This window comes from Oculina patagonica, chromosome 6 (genome assembly GCF_052425735.1).
Source record: "Oculina patagonica isolate OP01 chromosome 6, crgOcupat, whole genome shotgun sequence".
Lineage (NCBI taxonomy): Eukaryota > Metazoa > Cnidaria > Anthozoa > Scleractinia > Oculinidae > Oculina > Oculina patagonica.
The window spans coordinates 18,292,626-18,311,004 of record NC_135763.1 but is presented as its reverse complement, the minus strand read 5'-3'; the positions used below and the strand labels follow the sequence as shown (position 1 = coordinate 18,311,004).

General features: G+C 37.0%; 1 protein-coding gene and 1 long non-coding RNA gene across 3 annotated transcripts; both read right to left on the bottom strand.

The window, feature by feature from the left end:
* Positions 1-831: 831 nt before the first annotated feature.
* Positions 832-5,511, bottom strand: LOC144657541 (uncharacterized). Its single transcript, XM_078517903.1, has 3 exons — positions 5,263-5,511; positions 4,669-4,839; positions 832-1,801 (listed from the first exon to the last, which is right to left on the bottom strand). The coding sequence occupies exons 1-3, from the start codon at positions 5,407-5,409 to the stop codon at positions 1,709-1,711; spliced, it is 411 nt and encodes a 136-aa protein (XP_078374029.1). The 5' UTR covers positions 5,410-5,511; the 3' UTR covers positions 832-1,708.
* Positions 5,512-10,850: 5,339 nt separating this feature from the next.
* LOC144657549 (uncharacterized) lies at positions 10,851-16,845 on the bottom strand. Of its 2 annotated transcripts, none has more exons than XR_013571551.1 (2): positions 16,521-16,845; positions 10,851-11,159 (listed from the first exon to the last, which is right to left on the bottom strand). It is a non-coding gene; the product is annotated as an uncharacterized LOC144657549 (long non-coding RNA). The 2 variants fall into 2 exon arrangements; XR_013571550.1 differs by having other exon boundaries at positions 10,852-11,162.
* Positions 16,846-18,379: the final 1,534 nt, after the last annotated feature.

Below are 18,379 nucleotides of genomic sequence, written 5' to 3'. Positions count from 1 at the left end.
TTTAAATGCTTGTGATGTGATTATTTTTTTACAGTGCTGGAAGAGCAGCTGCTGGAATTTCGAGATGAAAATGAAAGTGATGTCAGTTTGCACGAAGCGCCTGGAATTTCGTTAACTCCGAGTGAAATAGATCGATTCAGTGCATGCAGTTTATTGATATTCATGATGGAGGTAAAATTACTGCTCATTTAATCAGAGTAAATAAACATCAGCTTCAGTGCTAAGCTCTTTCGTTCCCAAAGAATCTACTTGTCATGTAGTTCTGTTTACTATTGAGTGTTCATGTGGATTACATATCTGAGTCCCCAATGATTAACTTATAAGTTCAACAATTTTGAAGTTTGAGAAACCCCCAACCCTTTGGTTCTGTTTTGCTGGTTTTATACAGAATGTCAACAGTAAATGTTATATTTGTCATAAAAACTCATAATATTGATGTGGAGCTTGGAAAATGCACACAAGAAAGGTTAACGACTTTACTGAAAACTGGAATTTTTGTGAGTAAATTCGTGCCATTTTAGACACTGTATGCAGCTGTGTATGCAAACTTTAATACATTGACTATTATTATTACAGTGTTGAATGTGTATCTTTGAAAATCTTAGTATTACTGTTAGGAGAAAAGCTTTTAGGATGTGGAAATGTTTTTCCTATGCATTTACATGTATATAAACTAATGTCATGGGCCAACGGACAGGACTTTTTTTCTGTTGTTTGTTGCGCTCAATCGAACAGAATTCAACTTCAAATTTACCAGTACGTTAACAAGAAATCCCCAAGTAGAAAAGCTAAATATCCCGTTGTAGAAAGAAAGGGTCACTACACTGAGTGTATAAACGAAAGAGGCTAATTATATTTGATGAGATCCATTAGATAAGACAGAATTTTTTATAAATTATTTTTATAAACAGGGCCATTAATTAGAGCTGGTGTGGTGGTTTTTAATAGATTATTATGTCAATCCTTCTTTTAGGTAGTGTTTTATTCTGCCATTAAGCCATGGATGAAGAATACATACAGTCAAGTTTTTTGTTGAATTTGAATGCTCTCTGCAAAGTGGACAACAGCAAAGTAAATCAGGTATCTAGTTTTATATTTTAGTTATAATTGAAATATTTTTCCATTGGTTTTATTCAGTTTCGTTCTTTTTTTCCAGCTGCTTTAATCTGTATTTGGTTGCTGCTGATCTTTTCACTTTGTGAAATATGTTGCCTTCATTATTCAACTCCGGATCCTCAATGACATTCAAAACAACTACATAAGTATTAGTAGACAATTGAAGTATTAAGTTTCACTAAAAGTATGTTTTCACGAAATGCCTAGATCTTGTACCAGAAAATATATATACCCTAGCCTTACCGTGGAAGGTTAAATGGTTTGAATGTCACCTCCCCTCACATAGTCCTTTTAAAATTCCAATGTGGGGTTACGGCAGATATCCAGCTCATCCTCAGTCTATGAACCGGTGAAACAAGGCATCAAAGAACCTCAAAACAACAATGCTGTTTTCTTTTAATATGGCAATTTTGAGATATTTAGCTAAGATATTTGAGAAACTATCAAATGCACGTCATGAACAGGACCATTTACAGTAGCAGATTATTTCAAAACGGTTAACACTATTCCAAGTTATTTTTACATTATTTGGTGTTCCACCTGCTTATTTAACCTTTATATTTGCTCTATAGAATTTGTCATCCTATCGTCGTTAATGGCGATCTTCCAGTTGTAGTCTTTCGCTCGTCGGTTTATTTGCAAAGTCAGCTTTCGGAACTGCAAAGCTTCTTCGAACTTCCTCAATCTGTAAAGGAAAACATGTGGTTACTCGTAAATTTTCCCTGAACGCGTACTCTCCGTTAAAACGCCGAACCTGCGTGTCCTGAATAGAATGCAAACGAGAAAACGCTTTTGTTGAAACTTACTCCCGCTTTCAGTGTTACATGCATAGCTACATCCGTCTTTCGACGTGCTGTTTGAAATGAGGCAATAAAACCCATGCAAACTGACGTTGGTTTTATGAGCCCACAAGTTCGGAAGGTCGTGCTAGTGGGCTGTGATTTACGGATGTCGATCCGTCTTGTTTATTTAGCACGTCGAAAGATGGATGGATTTCGATAGAGAGCCTTTATAAAGCGGGTGGAAAGTTCGAGGAGATTTTTAACTTTTCAAAAGAGCACTTTTCTCGCTGGTAAATTGTAGTTGATTAATTATAATCTTGAAAGACTGCAGATGCAAGAACAATATGATCAAAATCCGGTCGTTCCAAATATCTAAATGCTTGATTTGATAGATCTTATATTTACAACTTCCTTACCATAAAATAAATGACTTTGTAGCTTTACTCAAGCAAGAAAAAATCCCATTTTGGAAATAAATAAAATTAATTTTTGCAGAATAATGTAGAGTAGGGGTCACTAGCAGACCCGGTTTTTTTTATTTATATATGAGTCAATGTTAAAAAAGATATCCTTCCAGAAAGGCTCGAAAATTAGTACGAAATATTTTCATGTTTCCTTGTTGTGTTATACATTTTTAAAGAAAATTTCTGTATGTATGTTTTAAGCAAATTTTTTCCCATGTTCTTAGCGAATTATGGAAACACTCGTGAAGATTTTGGAGAACTCGATGCGGAAACACTCGTCTGCGGTTCTTGTTCCCACAGCATTTCTCGTTTTCCCAAATTTTGTGTTTCGATAACTCGACAGAAACACGGAAAATGTGGTCTAATTTTTAAGTACAACTACTGCCTGTGTGTGTGTGTGCGAAGGCACACCGATGCGGCAAAATGTTTATTTCGTCTTACATTATTATTTCATAACATACGGAGGTTTATATTGTTCTCTTTCACTACAGCTTTGTATCAATTGTCATTTTTTATGCCCATTTTTAAAATTTTTTAAATTATCATTTATGCTCGAGTAAGAGGCAACGCTCGAAAAAGAAAGGAAAATCACCCATTTATTTTAATTGTCAAAATCGGTATTCTTTTTGCTGGTGCTCGTATTCTATGTTTCTATCGGGTTGCAGGCTAGAACTATGGCTTTTTATCGCGCGCTTTCGTCCTGGTGTGTTTTCTAATATACTTCGGTGATTTTGGCATCGAAGATTTAAAAATGTGTACCGGATTAAGAATTGAAAACAAAAATATGATAACGAGAAATTAAAACGACGACAAAATTCAGGCCAGCTAACAGAGCAGGTGGCAATAACCGTAGTTACGGAAGTATTTAAAAAACAGAAGCGGAGATGAAATCATAGAATTGAATAGAGATGCAGCTATTACGCTGGAAGTTTTCGAAGGTTATATTTAAAGAATCCCAATATCTTCAGCCCTCAATATCTCGAGCTTTTCGATAACAGACTTAATATAATGAAGTGTGCAGAAATTTGCCTCCCACTCTGAAACCCGAACTTATTGGTAACTCTAACCGAATACCCATTCCCTTGACAACAATTTGGCACATATTTACCCTCGTTTGCTCGAACTCGGCATAGAGCCAAATTTTAACGAGCAAAGAAACATCAGAAAACGGTTTCGAAATCGTTTTTATTGCGATTTAAGGTAACGAACGCGTAATTCGATTAATAAAAAATGTTGATATTTATACACGGGCTTTAAGACTTATCAGGACAGTTGTTAATCCACTCAAACCTCTTGAGCGAGCACAGTTAGTGTCAATCGAGTCCAAGTACACAAACACTTATTTTAATTTAGTGCTGTATTGTTTCGTTTCAGTTTGAAAATAATGTTATAAAAACAGTGTGATCAATGAAGTAGTGAACTTTACAGGATTATTTTATACCGAGTGTATGACATTAAAGCAAAATCACGTCAATTTTCCGTTTTTGTTTTCTAACTTTTGCCAATGTCATATTTAAACTCTGGAAAACACAAACTGTGTTTCTTTTCTCTTGAGGATTTAAGCCTTTGAAAATTAAATGCATTTTTTTTATTTTAAAGTTTTATCATGATTTAATATCACCTAAAAAGATATTTCAATATGGAGTTCGATGTAACAAAAAAGAATGCTAACATCATCTTACTTGACATGAAGCAAAAACGTAAACATAGAAACTGTATTTTTTTGCATTAAAACTCGTGTGCATTAACACGATTTTTTTATTTATACAAAATCATCAAAATGACAAAACGAAAACGTTAGCGAGTTTTTCTCTACTCAAAAAAAAATGTCGTGGATAAGTTTTTAAGTATGGTTTCCCTCAGTTTTTCCATAGAGAGGTTTCTTTTCAGACCTACTTTGAAATGGTGAACTGTGTGGTGGACGAAAATGATTGAAATGGGCGCCCTGAAGTGTTTAACGAATCTACCTCTGATTAATCGATGGGAATTGTTTCCATGAAGTCAATTTCAAATAAATGTCTGTCCTCAGATAAACGCAAGGACAGTCAAATCCCACTATAACGGACGCTTTCGGGACCACGATTTTGTGTCCGTTATAGAGAAAGTCAGTAGTAGCGGGAGTTATTTTTTAGTAATTCTTATTCACCTGGACTTAACTGAATTTATGTAATAACGGGGTGTCCGCAATAGCGAGGTATCCGCACGGGGGGAGTTGACTGTATCTCGGATAAAACCCAACCTCGTGAAACCAGCGTTTATCATGTTACTCCTTCGTTTATTCGGGGCGCGGCGTTACATCAACTTACCTTTCGAAGCACTTGATCTAAACAACAGTGAGCAGAAGTCACTCCGCAAAAGCAGGCAGAAGCTGACTTGAATGATCTCTTTACATTTTCATTTCCACGAACGTCTTCAACGCGTTTAACGTTTTCTTCTTTTCGCATATTATCAACATCTTGTGACGGCGAAACTTTCGGCTAAAAGAATTTAAAACAACAACAACAAAAAAAGCTTGGAGATGAAGATTACTGAGACTGATATATACAGCGTCAAGTGTGCCATTCGGAATAAAAACCAGGAAATTGATTGGAAATAAAGTTGGAATATATCATATAATCATTGCTCTTTCTACGTTGTTTGTTTGGAGTTGTAAGTTTTATCTGGCATAAAGGAGAAACCTAATCTCATACCAAGAACATATAAACAGCAAGGTTTATATGAACATCAAGGAGTGTTATCAAAATGTCTCGTTATTTACAGTCTCAAATAAAAAAAGTTGATTGAAAAAACTACTGGATGTAGAAAGCGCAATATTATATAAAACCAATTTAAAACTAATCTTAGTTAGCACACGCTTTGTACCACAGCATTTGAAATCCACAGAATCAAGCAAAACGTACCTTAGATGATTGTCGCAGAATATTGTAAAATCCAGGAATGTTATCCAAATGTTCTGCAGATTCTTTCCCCCTCGAGCCATCAAAAGCCAGCGAGGGCGAAATCACGATAAATAAAATAGTTAATAGAAAACTCGGCGTCAACAACATTTCAAATGTCTCTTCAAAGAAGCTGTTTCGAAGAACTGTTGAATATGGCTTGGAAAGCAAGGTTTTGATACACGGATATGTGCTATCGGTCGGCTAGCGCATTGTTTGTCAACAATTTTTATATGCTATTAAAAGCTGCAGGTGCCTGCGGTGCTAAGAAACATAAATCTCCACATAATCCTGAATCTGTGGGCGTTTCTAAAGGCGAGAGTGACGAATTGCGATCTACGATGCAGCATTTGTTATTAATGAACAACATCAGACTTTAAACCCACGAACTCCTCCGAAACAGTTTTAATTTTGTTAGCTTTTATCAATTTTTAAAAGGTTTAAAAATGATAAGCGATCTAATAGTTGCATGGCGGATCGCCAAAAGGTAAATAGGAAAGGAGAACTGGGTCACGTTTGAGATACACGCATATCGGAACTCTGTAAATTTACTGTGTATGTCCCAAGCAGTGAAAATACTTGTTCCTGCTCTTGGGCGGTTGATAGACCGATGAAGCATGTTTGTGTTATACAAATCTCTGTGAAATTACTTTGTCCATCTGGTCACGAACAAAGACAAGTAAGACAAAGCGAACCTTAGTCCTTCCGTCCGTCCATTTGTCAGTTTTATTTTTTCTTAATACGGTCGCTAAAAGAACGCTAAAGCGTCCTAAAGTGAAATTTTATGAAAAAGAAGTGAGGCGCTTTCCATCAAATGGACGCACTAAAATTAACAAATTTTATGGAAACAGATATCTGTGTATGGTTTTAAAAGTGCATTAATTTCGATTAATTGAGTGGTCATTAAATTTTTCCGTCCGTTTTATTATGTGCATGTTCGCGAACAGATGAAGCTAATGCTAGAATGTCTTAGTGTTGTGAATAGTATAAAAAAAGGAAGACACTTTTTCCATCGAATGTATTCACCAGAATTCAGGACACATTTTACGGAAACAGATATAATATAGTTTTAAAAGTGCATCTATTTCGATTAATTGACCGGTCATTAAATTGCTCTCTTTTATTCAAAGCAAATATATGACAGACGTTCAAAGCAATTATTTTAAATGTCAAACCTATACTTCGATTAACATGCCATCTTCATAAACACAGCGGCTGCCAAAGAGTATATATTGGATATCATTCAAGATTCAAGTGACATAAATGGAGCAATAAAAATGAAATTACAAACCAATAGCTCACAAACTTAACTTTGTTACACCAATTTTGGTCAGCGTTTACTAAAAGCGATCTGCAATTTCGACCACTTTAGCTTTCTAGCAAGGATATAATGACTTTCCGCACTCATTTACCTATTACAACAGAAGAACTATATATGGGCGAAGTAATGAGGTTCTCTAGACTAAACGAACAGTCGATGCTTCATTTTTAAAGCCCTTTTTTACTCGCGTGAGCACGTTGCAATTTAGAATTTAAGTATGGACAGTTTGTAAAAAGAGGAAATGTATTTTGGGTGTAGTACCTTTTCTTTTTGTTCCGAAATGACACAAAAAGGCGGATTTTTGCATTTCATAGCAGGCGGGGCGCCGACAGCCATGTATAGCTTGATAAACTGCTCTTCATTTTAAAAGTCTTGGCAGTTTGTAAGGAGAGGAAATGTATTAAGGATCCACCTTATATTTCCTTTCTTTTTCAGTAATGACGCCAAAAGGTGGATTTTAGCATTTCGTAGGAGTCGGGCGCAAACAGCCCTGTCTAAGTTGAAAAACTACTCTTCCTCAATTTTCAAAGTACATTAGTGACAATTGTTTAAATCGAGACAACGGAGTTTTTATTTCATCCTATATCACTTGATCTCAGTTTTTCTTGACGACCCAACATCCATATTTTTGTTCTCTTTAAAAGTATTATAGTATAATTAAGCAATCGCGTAAAATGTAAATGCAAAATATTTAAGTTGTTTTACCCGGCGTATAGTTGTCTTATTTCGATCCATTTAAAAATTTGTGGTAATGAAGCAGCTCAAGCAATAACAAAGGCAAAAAAATGGTTATTCGTTTTGAACGACGCGTCGTTTTATACGATGCTATTTTTTTGAAGGCCACAGCTTTCTTTTCAAGTCACCTTTTTGCACAAGTTTATTGTATTAGAGTGAAATTTGACATGATTTACATTTTAGTGAAATCAATATTATCATAACAACAATGAAAATAAATCCTTTAAAAAAGAGTAGAACGCTCAGCAAAGCATTCATGCCATTTGTGAAAATTTGCACTATTAAAAAATGTTGTGAAGAACGCGTACGGAATTTTTTTTTTGGAGATATCTTTGCGGGAGAAAGGCGGATTAAACCGACCTAAACCTTTCAAAAAAAAAGAGAAAGAAAGAGGAGAGTGAACCAAGGCAGATTGATCCGGTTTAACAGGAAACAAGCAAAGAAAACTTTGAAAAATTTCCTCGGTCGACGTCGGGTTTGTTTTGAAAGTGACCCGGGGTATCCAATCGAACGTTCGGTAATCGAACTCAATCGAACACCAATCGTTCGATTGGGTTCGGTAATCGAACATAATCGAACTCACAATAAAATTTGGTCAATCGAACTCAATCGAACGTTCGATTACCGAACAGTGAACAATCGAACTCAATCGAACGTTCGATTACCGAACAACCAACAATCGAACTCAATCGAACGTTCGATTACCGAACTCCTGTTTGTTTCAGTACTGCGTACATATTGTACGCAGTATATTGTATTGTACGCAGTATATTGTATTGCACCGTTCCCCACGATTGTCTGCACAATAGCCACGGGCACACCAGTCTGCCACGTGGTTGGGAGAAATTTTGCCAAATGTGTGTTCTTCACATATTGAACACAACTGCCTGTGTTGCAGTGAATGAAATGGTGCAACTTCTGTTTGAGTGTAACGGTGAAAAGCAGGGCAGAAACCATATCCTTCCTTCTAATATAGAAATGTAGAAGTGCATTTCAGTTATTCCTGGGTTATTTTACCGTCGTTTTGTTCTCTTCGACCAAATATATATTTTACTAAACATTGGCATTCAGTTCGATATTTGGACGTTTTTATATTTATTCCATTCAATAAAAAATGATTTTGATTAGTCCTGCGTGGTTTACTTATCAAGAGAAAGATTCCGAACAAAATCGAACCCGATTGAGTTCGATTATGTTCGATTATGTTCGATTGGTTCGAAAATCGAACTCACAGCAAAATAGATGTTCGATTTTGTTCGATTACCGAACCCAATCGAACGATTGGTGTTCGATTGGGTTCGATTGATTTTTGGTTCGATTTTGTTCGATTGGATACCCCGGGAAGTGATAATGAAGAAAGTTATTGACTAACATTTCACGGGTCGTCGCTCATCATTGAAATGTGTTTCAAGCAATCGGGAGAATCCAAGACTGGATTTTTAATCTCAGATCACACAGATACTTTGCTACCAGAGAAACAAACAATCCGAAATTGTATTTTTGCCAAAACAACCCCATAAACCATAAACACAGCTGTAAACACTGTTCGCACAGAACATAAATCGTCAGTACGTATTAATTATTTTAGGTCGAAGGTATCCTAGCCAAAATCATTTGAGCATACAAAAGCCTTCGGAAAAATCATACGCCGAAACAGTTGTTCTCTAGCCTGAAGCATAATATTTTATGAATGTCAATCCCGTTTCCCTGATCCTTTAAGGTATCTGGTTGGCTTCAATGGCTATCGTAAATTAAATCCCCAAGCAGTTGAAGAAATAAATCAATCAAATCTCGCCTTTTTGGACGGGTGCGCTGTGTTGAACGTGGATGACCAAAGAAACGAAATCGGTAAAACCCTCAGACTGGCTATCTAAAAGATTTTATAGCGGAGCTCCAGCGCGCGAAGTGCGCCAGCGGAGCACCATGGGTAAGGAAATTTGGTAACCCATGAAGCCGAGAAAATTTGGTTATCCAGTAAGCGAACGCCCGCCAGCGCCTACAAACTTTCTATGTGTCCAGTTCAGTATCGAAGTTTGGAAGAGTTGAACAAAAGTGTCCAAGGCATTTAAAGCACTTTGCTGGACTCAATTGATCAGCAATAGCGAATACCGAAATAACGAGCGTAGATTCTTTGGCTTTGTCTAAATAGCTTATCAATTTACATGGAATAAAACAAGCTAAATGATATAATATAATAAACACTGTGCAAGACAAGTGTATTAATCGAATCTGGGACATCTAAACGAATACAATAAATATCTTTATCCCGATTCGATTTTCGCAATGCCAAAGCAGATTCCCTTTCCTTAAAATTCCGATTTGACGGGATCGCAAATTGCTGTAATGTAACCTAAAGCTTGTGCTTCTTCACTCAGCATAATTATGCTGAGGGTCAAAACGAGCCTGGTGAAAGATAATATTAGCGTTTTTTTAAAAAACATTAGCGATCAGGACGCCGAAACTAACGATCATGTTGACCCAAAATGACTTATGTGAAGATAAACATCCTTCAGCTCAGTCTATCCGCAGACACTTACGTGAATTACTTTGTTAAAGTATGCGCCAAAACACATAAAAAAGCCGGCTCTAAAATTGCAGTTTTATTTTTCGACGAAGAATCGACAAATTTGGCGGAGAGAACCGCGGGAAACGTTAAGCATGACAATATCAAGTAAAAATTTGCAACGTGTTGTGTTTGTGTGCTAAATGGTTTATGTTCATTCTAAAGTGTCAACGCCCAATAGACCTTTTTACCGATACGGCGGTTATTTTGAATCTGTTGTTTAAAATGGCTATTATGGGATGCCCCGGGGGCAAATACATTGTAATTTATCCCTGGACATCCTATGATGTCTTTCAAAATATTGGAATTCAAAATGGCCGTCGTATCGGTATAAAGGTCCATTCACTCTATGAGACGCCTGCTGGGAATCGTGGTAGTTGTCAAGGGCAACGACTACCATGATTTCTTGTAGGCGCGTCTCATAGAGGGTTTAAAGTATCATAATTTTAGTTGGTTTTTATCAACGTACCAAACGTGAAAAGATTAATTTTTCTCACGTTTTACATTGAATTCTGCCTTTACTATTGCCTGGGGAACGTGCGTTAAATCGAGTCACGTCACGTCACGTCACGTCACGTCACGTCACGTCATATCATGTCATGTCACGGCACGTCACGACACGTCACGCCACGCCACGCCAAGTGATGTCACGTCATACCATGTAATGCAATGTCAAGTCATACTTCATCTCCTACATCATCTCATATAGTCAAGTCGAGTTTCCTCTTATTTCATTTAGTCTTTTCTCGTCTCATCGTTGCAGCAGATTTCATTTCCTTGTTAATCCGTGTTATACATGTACGTACAAATTAAATTAAAAAAACAAGTAGTCAAGTTGTAAGTCAATTACTTATCCACGCTTAATGGTATAAACTAAAATGTTGTTACTGAAGAAAAAGGCGTGATTTGAATTTATAGAAATAATTTATTTTATTACAAACTTTTTTTTAATAGCCGTGTACGATTATATGCGAAAAAAATAGTGTTACATTATTATTTAATTAAAACCGTAGCCCAAGAACTTAAAAGTGCATAATTCTACATTCGTTTTTTCCCTAGTTATTCATCCACTCCTTCCGCTGTGCGCATTATATATGGTGATTGAGTATCGCGGATAATCTAATTTTCTTGAAAGCCGGCGTAAATGACTTGTTGGGAACCCCAATGATTATTTGTCTTTCAAAAATCCTCGAATTCCTCTTCACTGTTACGGTTGAATGCTGCTTCGGGCCTTTCTTTTGTCTGCTGTAGAAAATAGAAAACAACTTTAAGACCTAAAGCATCTTTTTTACGTTTTTGTATCGCCTGCTTTAATAAATTTTCCAGCTTTTGTTAATCAGTCACAGCGATCATTAATCACTTTTTTTTTCAGGGGGCTCATTAAAACTCTCTTGTTAATTGCGGGCCCAAGAGAGGCCTGCAATCCTAATCGTGACAACGACCAGGGGATTGCGTATAACGCGTGCGCGCCACGTTTATAAAAGGCTAGCTGCATCCTCGTACCCAGGGTCTTCGTTCCCTTTGACCCGCGGTCAGGAAACGAGCGACCCTGGAATGTTCCGATTGGAAGTCCGAAAATATCGGACTTCCGGTTGAATTGCGCATGCCTGACCGCTAAAAAGAAAGATGGCGTCTGAAGTGGAGGAGAGATTCTACTGAACGGCAAGCAACCGAAGATCCTGTTGGAAAGAGATGTTCTGCCTGTCCTGTCAGCCGTTTTCGGCGAGTTCTTGTTTTCCAAATGACCGCATCTTTTGCGGATTTATGGATTGTGTTCGCAGTCACTCGCAGGCTGACTTCTACAAATTTTAACTCATCAACACTATAACACTATAAAGCCACTGGGGAACCTGAAGAATTTTCAACTCATCTTTGCTCACCTCGAAACCCTGGTACAGAAACAAAATCTGTTATATAGAGCTCCTGAAAACGGCAGAATAAGTTTTTAAATCATACGAGGGTTTAACTGTTGCACATTGTGGACGAAACACATATAGATTGCTTTGACTGGCATGGTATGTAAAATGTGGATTGCTATTTTAACAGGCGATATTAAAGATAGCTATAGTTTTTAATGGTCATACTGTGTATCACAATTTTTAATAGCTGTATTGTTTGGGAAATCCTGTAAATCTGTTTCTATAAATTAAATTGTAAAATTGTTTGAAAACCTAATAATTATATTGACAAAGCAGTGCAGACGAGTGGTGGTTAATTTGTAGTTTGCCAACAGTAAAACTGTTTGTCTTATTTTAATTAAAAGGGCTTACTTTGTGTTTTAATTAAATAGGGAAACAAATCCACAAGCATACTGAAACATGTACAACCGTTAATAGGCTTAACTTTGGTCCAAAAAGCTGTGAAAACTGCTGTAAAAGACAATTTCAATAATATTTTTATTATTTTGATATTATTGATTGGACTTCTTATTGAGTAACTCCTACATGGCCGAGTCAAACTAAGCATTGATGCACCCATTCATCTAAATTTCTAAATTGTTTTGTTACAAGCTGGACACCCTTGGGACCAGCTCTAGCTTTTGACCTTAGACATAATCAGGTAAAATTGCAGCCTCTGACCATCCCCTACAGCCATCCTTTCCACCTATCACAAAGATAGCCTGTTTCTTTTCTTTCCTTTTTTGTTTTGTTTCATTTGTTGTTGACAAGTCAAACTGTCAAAATTGAAGTTGATTAAGGATAAATTTAGGGTGGCAGGGTAGCCTAATAATTAAGGAGCTGGACTCCAGATTGAGCGGTCTAGATTCAAGCACTGGCCAAGGTACTGCATTGTATTCTTGGGCAAGCCACTTTACTCTTGTAGTGGCTCTCTCCACCTGGGTGTATAAATGAGTACCAGCGAATTTACTGCTGGAGGTAACCCTGCGATGGATTAGAATCCCATCCAGGGGGGTAGAAGAAATATTCTTAGTCGCTTTGTGCTACAGAAACCGGGATAAGCTCTGGCCTGATCAGCCACTAGGCTTGAATGTAGATTTTATCTAAGGATAAATTTCCCAGACTTTTCTTTGTAATATCAGTTTTCTCTAATTCTGATAAAAATTCCCCAACTTTTCTAAGACATTATTTTTCCAGCCATATCATATCCTGAAAACCTCTCCTGAGCTGTGGCAACCTTGTTATATAAATATCTGCCTTATACAGCAGATTCACAGGTAATCATAATGGAAGAGGGGTGGAAATTTTGGGCCCTTTGGGGCTTTTTTTTTAACCATAGGGGACCTGGGGCCTTCTCTAGATCCAGTGTGGCCTCTGGCATCAGATTGGACTTTATAGATATTGGGCTGTTTGTTTTTATATGTGTCATTAAAAGGGTACTTCCAGGAGGCAGTGAGGACTGGGAGACAGGGGGGTGGAAAGAAGTATTTTAACAGCAGTCCCTGAACCAGGAGTTAATATTGAGTTAATATTGTGCACTCCAAAAATACTTGTGGAGGCATTTTTAAAAAGCCAAATGGCAACATACATGTAAAATGGGAATTTACAGTGGAATCCTCTACACCTTATCTCTGGTATCTGAGCAACATAATAATTTACGATACTTGAAGTGCATCCTTACAATATTTAAATCTCGGTTTCTCCACAATAAATATAAGGGAATTTTGCCCCACTTTTATTGGATGTTACTATTGAAATGACCTTCCTTTATCTATACATAACTTGCCAACCAGAAAACATTTTAAAAATGCACTCTACCAGTATATTTATTTTGCTCAGTATTAATTAATTCATACCTCTTCCTCTCCTATGTTAAGTTAATTTTTGTTTCGTAAATTATTATTGTTATTTTAACCAGGGCATCAAATTAGCTAGCTATATTTTGCCCTTTTCCATTTTTCTTTTCTACTTGTTTTGCTTTATATTTATCTTTGTAATTTTGGAATGGAATTAATAAATAATATGAAAACATGAAAATGAAAAATCTTCTACATAGTGGCTCTTCCAATCCCACTGATTCCAGATTGAAGTGGAATTTAGCAGTGTTGTAGCCTGTGAATACAGCCGACTCTCACGCTCCAATCCGCTTGCTGCGTTCGGAGCGCAGCAAAAGTTTTTTTTTTTTTTTTTTTTTTTTTTTTTTGTGGAGGGACGAATACTCGAGAACCCAGAGAAAAATCCTTGGAGCAAGGGCCTGGCCTGCGTATAAAGCCACCTCTCACGCAGCAAGCAGATCAGAGTGTGAGAGGCGGCTGTATTCGCAGGCTAGCAAGGACCAGAACCAACAACAAACCCACATATTAGGCTTGGTGTGGGAATCGAACCTGGGTAACATTGGTGGAGGATGAGCACTCTCGCCACTGATTCGAACATGAACTTGGAGTAAACTAAAATTATGTGACCTCAGTCATAAGTAGCTTAAGAATGGTATCTCAGGTCTCTGAAACTAAACTGGAAGTGTTTGTAAAAAGGCATTCTCCTATGGGGATCCAGAGTGGAGGGGTATACTTGATACCACCACATAAAGCTAACACGGGGTGTCACCCAATAGGGTATAGTTCTTTAACCTAATTGAACATCATAAATAGGGTACTGGGAATTTCAACATCACATTGTCATAAGCAACAGGGTACAAAGGTATTTTTTTAAACATTTTCTGCAGTTAGTCCCTTGGATTCAACACAAACAAAAATACTGATTGTCAGGCATAGTGTCCTTTCATTTTCAATGATGGTCAAAACTTAAAGAGAGGTAAAATAACGAATTAATGTTTCCTTATGAAAGGTGTTACCAAGAGGGTCACTTACAATGTAAGCTAAAGGATTTTGACTGCCTGGCAGTGTCGAGCTAGCTGACCAATCCAGAAATTTTATATAACTGATTATGTAAACTCAGTTTTCATTGTGATTTGCAAGGTAGTACAAGAAAAATGTACGTTCACACAGCAAATGCTAAAAATAACATTGAACAATATTCTATTCCATTCGCTCTGTAAATAAAATTACGTCCATAAAACTTTAAATAAATACTACGGCCAGGTACGGCATATAGAAACCTACCGCTGGATATATAATAAATTTGTGAAGATCAAATCAAAATCTCAGTCCACAGTTTTGGGTTGCGGCTACAGTTGATTAATATTCCCCATGGTAGGACAAGTAATTTGGGCACTCCTTCTTCTAGCAGCTCGGTTGCAGCAACCGATGAAGCAGGTACTAACGGCCTCGCCGTCGAAGAGATTACATGTACATAAACTCTCACGCGTGCAGTCTGCGATCCTAGGCCTGTCGGCTCCAAAGCACGAAATATAATTTATGATTTATCTACCTTCTCCTAAGCCTCTCCAGTAGAATTAATTTTTGTTCTGTTAAGATCAATCGAATGTTTTCTTAAATCGTTGCAGCATCTATAGACAAGATTTGGAGTTCACCACTACTCTTGTGTTCTTTCCGCCATATTGGAAATCTGCTTTACTTGCGGTGGTTCCCATTGTCTTTCGAAAACCAATCAACATCGGCCCTCCAGCGGAAGTTTCGAGAGTCGCTCGTTTCTTCAAGCCTGCGCAGAAGGGACGAAGACTCGAGGTACGAGAATGGGCTAGCTGCAAAGCGGAAGTTGAAAATTTTGTTCTTCCACCAAGAACGATCCACGTTTGGCCGACGTTGTTTAGGCGTTGGTTTTAAGAAGATTTACTGTGACTGTAAAAATCCCTTACAACACTAACAACACAGCGAGTTCACCGACAGAGGAAAATCACATCTTAATTACACCGCGTGCTCGATTAAATCATGCACTCCTTGCGTGACGCGTTACTTTTGTCCAGTGATTTATCGACACCGTCTGAAAAATATTCGACCTGTTGGAATAATTGCCGTGAAAATGAGGTGACCTAAGTTATTTGTTCTAATCTTCCACCATGAATGGTTACAATGCAAAAGGATCCGAAAAAGTATCGTTCAAACAGGAAGGTGAGAATTTTTTCTTCCACAAAGAACGATTAGAATGCGAAAACAAACGTTTCTCGAGGCCCGCACTTTATTACCTGTGGTTACCACTAGTTAATTACCTTATTGTTAAAAGTAATTGAACAAGGTGCTGTTCAATATATTCAAACGTATATAGCTACCGGGCGAGTACAAGCGCTGTTACTCCGACCTGTTAATCGTATCATAGGTTTTCGATAACAAGAGTTTCTAGAATGGAGTGGTATATTCCATCAGTTTTGCAAAAGAAAATCACTAACAATTAAGTGTATTTTATTGACGCATTAGTGGTGTAGGTTTCCAGTTTCAAAGACCCAATCACAATGAGTTTGAATTAAAAACTGTAATTGGGCACCTCCCGTTAAAGCGCTAAGTTCGATTAAGTAAAAACTGGTAGGCTCGTACACAACCAGTCAGAAGCAAGGGCTTCGTCTTAATATGATAAACTTCTAAATAGTCGACTCGGCCAAGGGAAACTTCAGAGACAGGCATCGCGCTACGAACTTTGAGCATCATTGCTGAGCTTAGGGTTCAATGCTCAACAAATTTTATCAACGCAGAAAGTTTTCTGAAGGGTCTCTTGGCCGGGACGTAACGTTGAGTCAGACAACTGTCAAAATCAATCGCCTTTCAATTAAAAATATTTTAACAGTTACTGTTACCTTGATTGCTGACCGTCGCCTTCCGCATTTCTTCCATCCATGCATTCCACAAACACGTGGAAACAACTCGTGTTCTTCACGCAGAATCGTGTCTTTGCGAACACTTAAATCACTAAACTTCTCAGTGTGTTCGTGCGTGTCTATCGCACAAAATGTTGTTGCTATTAAAAGTAGAATAAGCAGTTGTTTTGCCATTTAATTTTGCTGTGTATTTGAAAAACTATATGATATTATTAAAAGCTAGTTAACAATTAGAAAGATGGATAAATTTGTTTCTTGGCGTTAAATTTGCGCTTATTTCCTTCTTGGCGTGTCCGTGGATGGAGCGCACTAAAGTTTCAAATTTCTAATAATTTCTCATAACTAAATACTTTTTTTTATCAGAGATCAAACTGTGTCTTTATCAAAATTAACTCCGGATCTCTTAAATTGGCGCCAGTCTGATAAATATAGTAACAGTTGTTCACGGAAAGGGAAGTGGATATAGGTGGGTATCTCTTTTTGTTTACCTCCGTGCAGGTGAAAAATTGTGTAAATATATTTGATACTTACAAGGGAAATGTCTCCCAGAAAATGTAATGTCTGGTCATTTTAGAAAGAAGTGTTAATGAATAACTTTATTTAAAATCGATTTACTTACTTTAGTTTAGCTAATACAATTGATACTGTTGGCAACCGCACCCAGAGCCGTGGTGTAAAAAGTCACGTGACGATATCAGGCGGTGACATATCTTGTGTTTTGAAAGTATTACTCTTTAAAACAAATTTTCTGCTCAAGTGAAAATGTCATTGCTGTAAAAAATCATTGACTAAGCGGTTTTTGTAATAGAGATTCAACCAAAGTAAACGATTTTGCATGAAGCGTTTTGAGTCACCATATCACTTTGGTCACTTGGTCAGTAACTACATGTACGTTACGTATAACGTATAAAATTGACAAAAAGTAGTTAAACGTGTAACAGAAGTAAATTGCGCGGTTTTTGATATTGAAAATAACTATTTTAGCTGAATTTATTGCATGAATCAATAAGCAAACAAGGTATCACATTTTCCGATAATTTTTGCTTTTAAGTAAAATTTCTCACTTTGAAAACACTTAATGACTACATCTCAACTTATCACGCCCCGGTTTTAATGAAAATTATATGAGCCACGTCTCACAAAATAAGATAAAATTGTGTAGATTTTAATCCTGGTCAGTCGTCTCCACAGCCGTTCTTGTTCCTTTATTTTTTGTCAGTCTTCAGGTCATACTTTTCACATAACTTTCGGTAGAAGTTAAAGCAATAGTTTAATCCGTCGAAAAGAAGATATTTTTGTACATCTGCATTCAACTTAGATATCATGGCTTTATTCAGTTTTATCACATTTTGGTACTTTTGTAGCTAACTTTCGGTAGAAGGTTAGGTAAAGAAATAAATATCGTGGCATGGTTATATTTTTTGATATACACTATTAAATTGTTCAATCTATTATTTTTGAAAAAAATAATTGGCTGTAATGAAGAAGTGGTAGAAAACATAGTCCACTGTGGTAAATGTGGTAATCAGTTGCGACGTATCGTTTTCAACTGCAGTTCCTTCCGTGTGGTTAATCGCGGTTTGAATCTAATCGTGTTTTCAGATAAAGGCTTTCTTGACTAATAAATTATCCATCAAAGTGGGTTTATCTTTCGAATGATTGCTGGTAGCGACAGTTCCTGTCATGAACATATCTGTAGAAACTTCACACGGTCTTGGCTGCTATGTTTCATGTGTCACACGTGTGCCGTGCATGTGTCACACGTCTTTGCTACGGGCACGTAGCAAAGACCGTAATCTGTTCTGAAACTCCTTATCCTTGTTCTTCTATTTTTTACG

Coding starts and splice junctions, on each gene's coding strand:
- LOC144657541 (XM_078517903.1), bottom strand. CDS start 5,409: ATGTTGTTGACGCCGAGTTTTCTATTAACTATTTTATTTATCGTGATT. Junction 4,840..5,262: donor TTCTGCGACAATCATCTAAG/GTACGTTTTGCT, acceptor AAATTCTTTTAG/CCGAAAGTTTCGCCGTCACA. Junction 1,802..4,668: donor TAGATCAAGTGCTTCGAAAG/GTAAGTTGATGT, acceptor TTTCCTTTACAG/ATTGAGGAAGTTCGAAGAAG.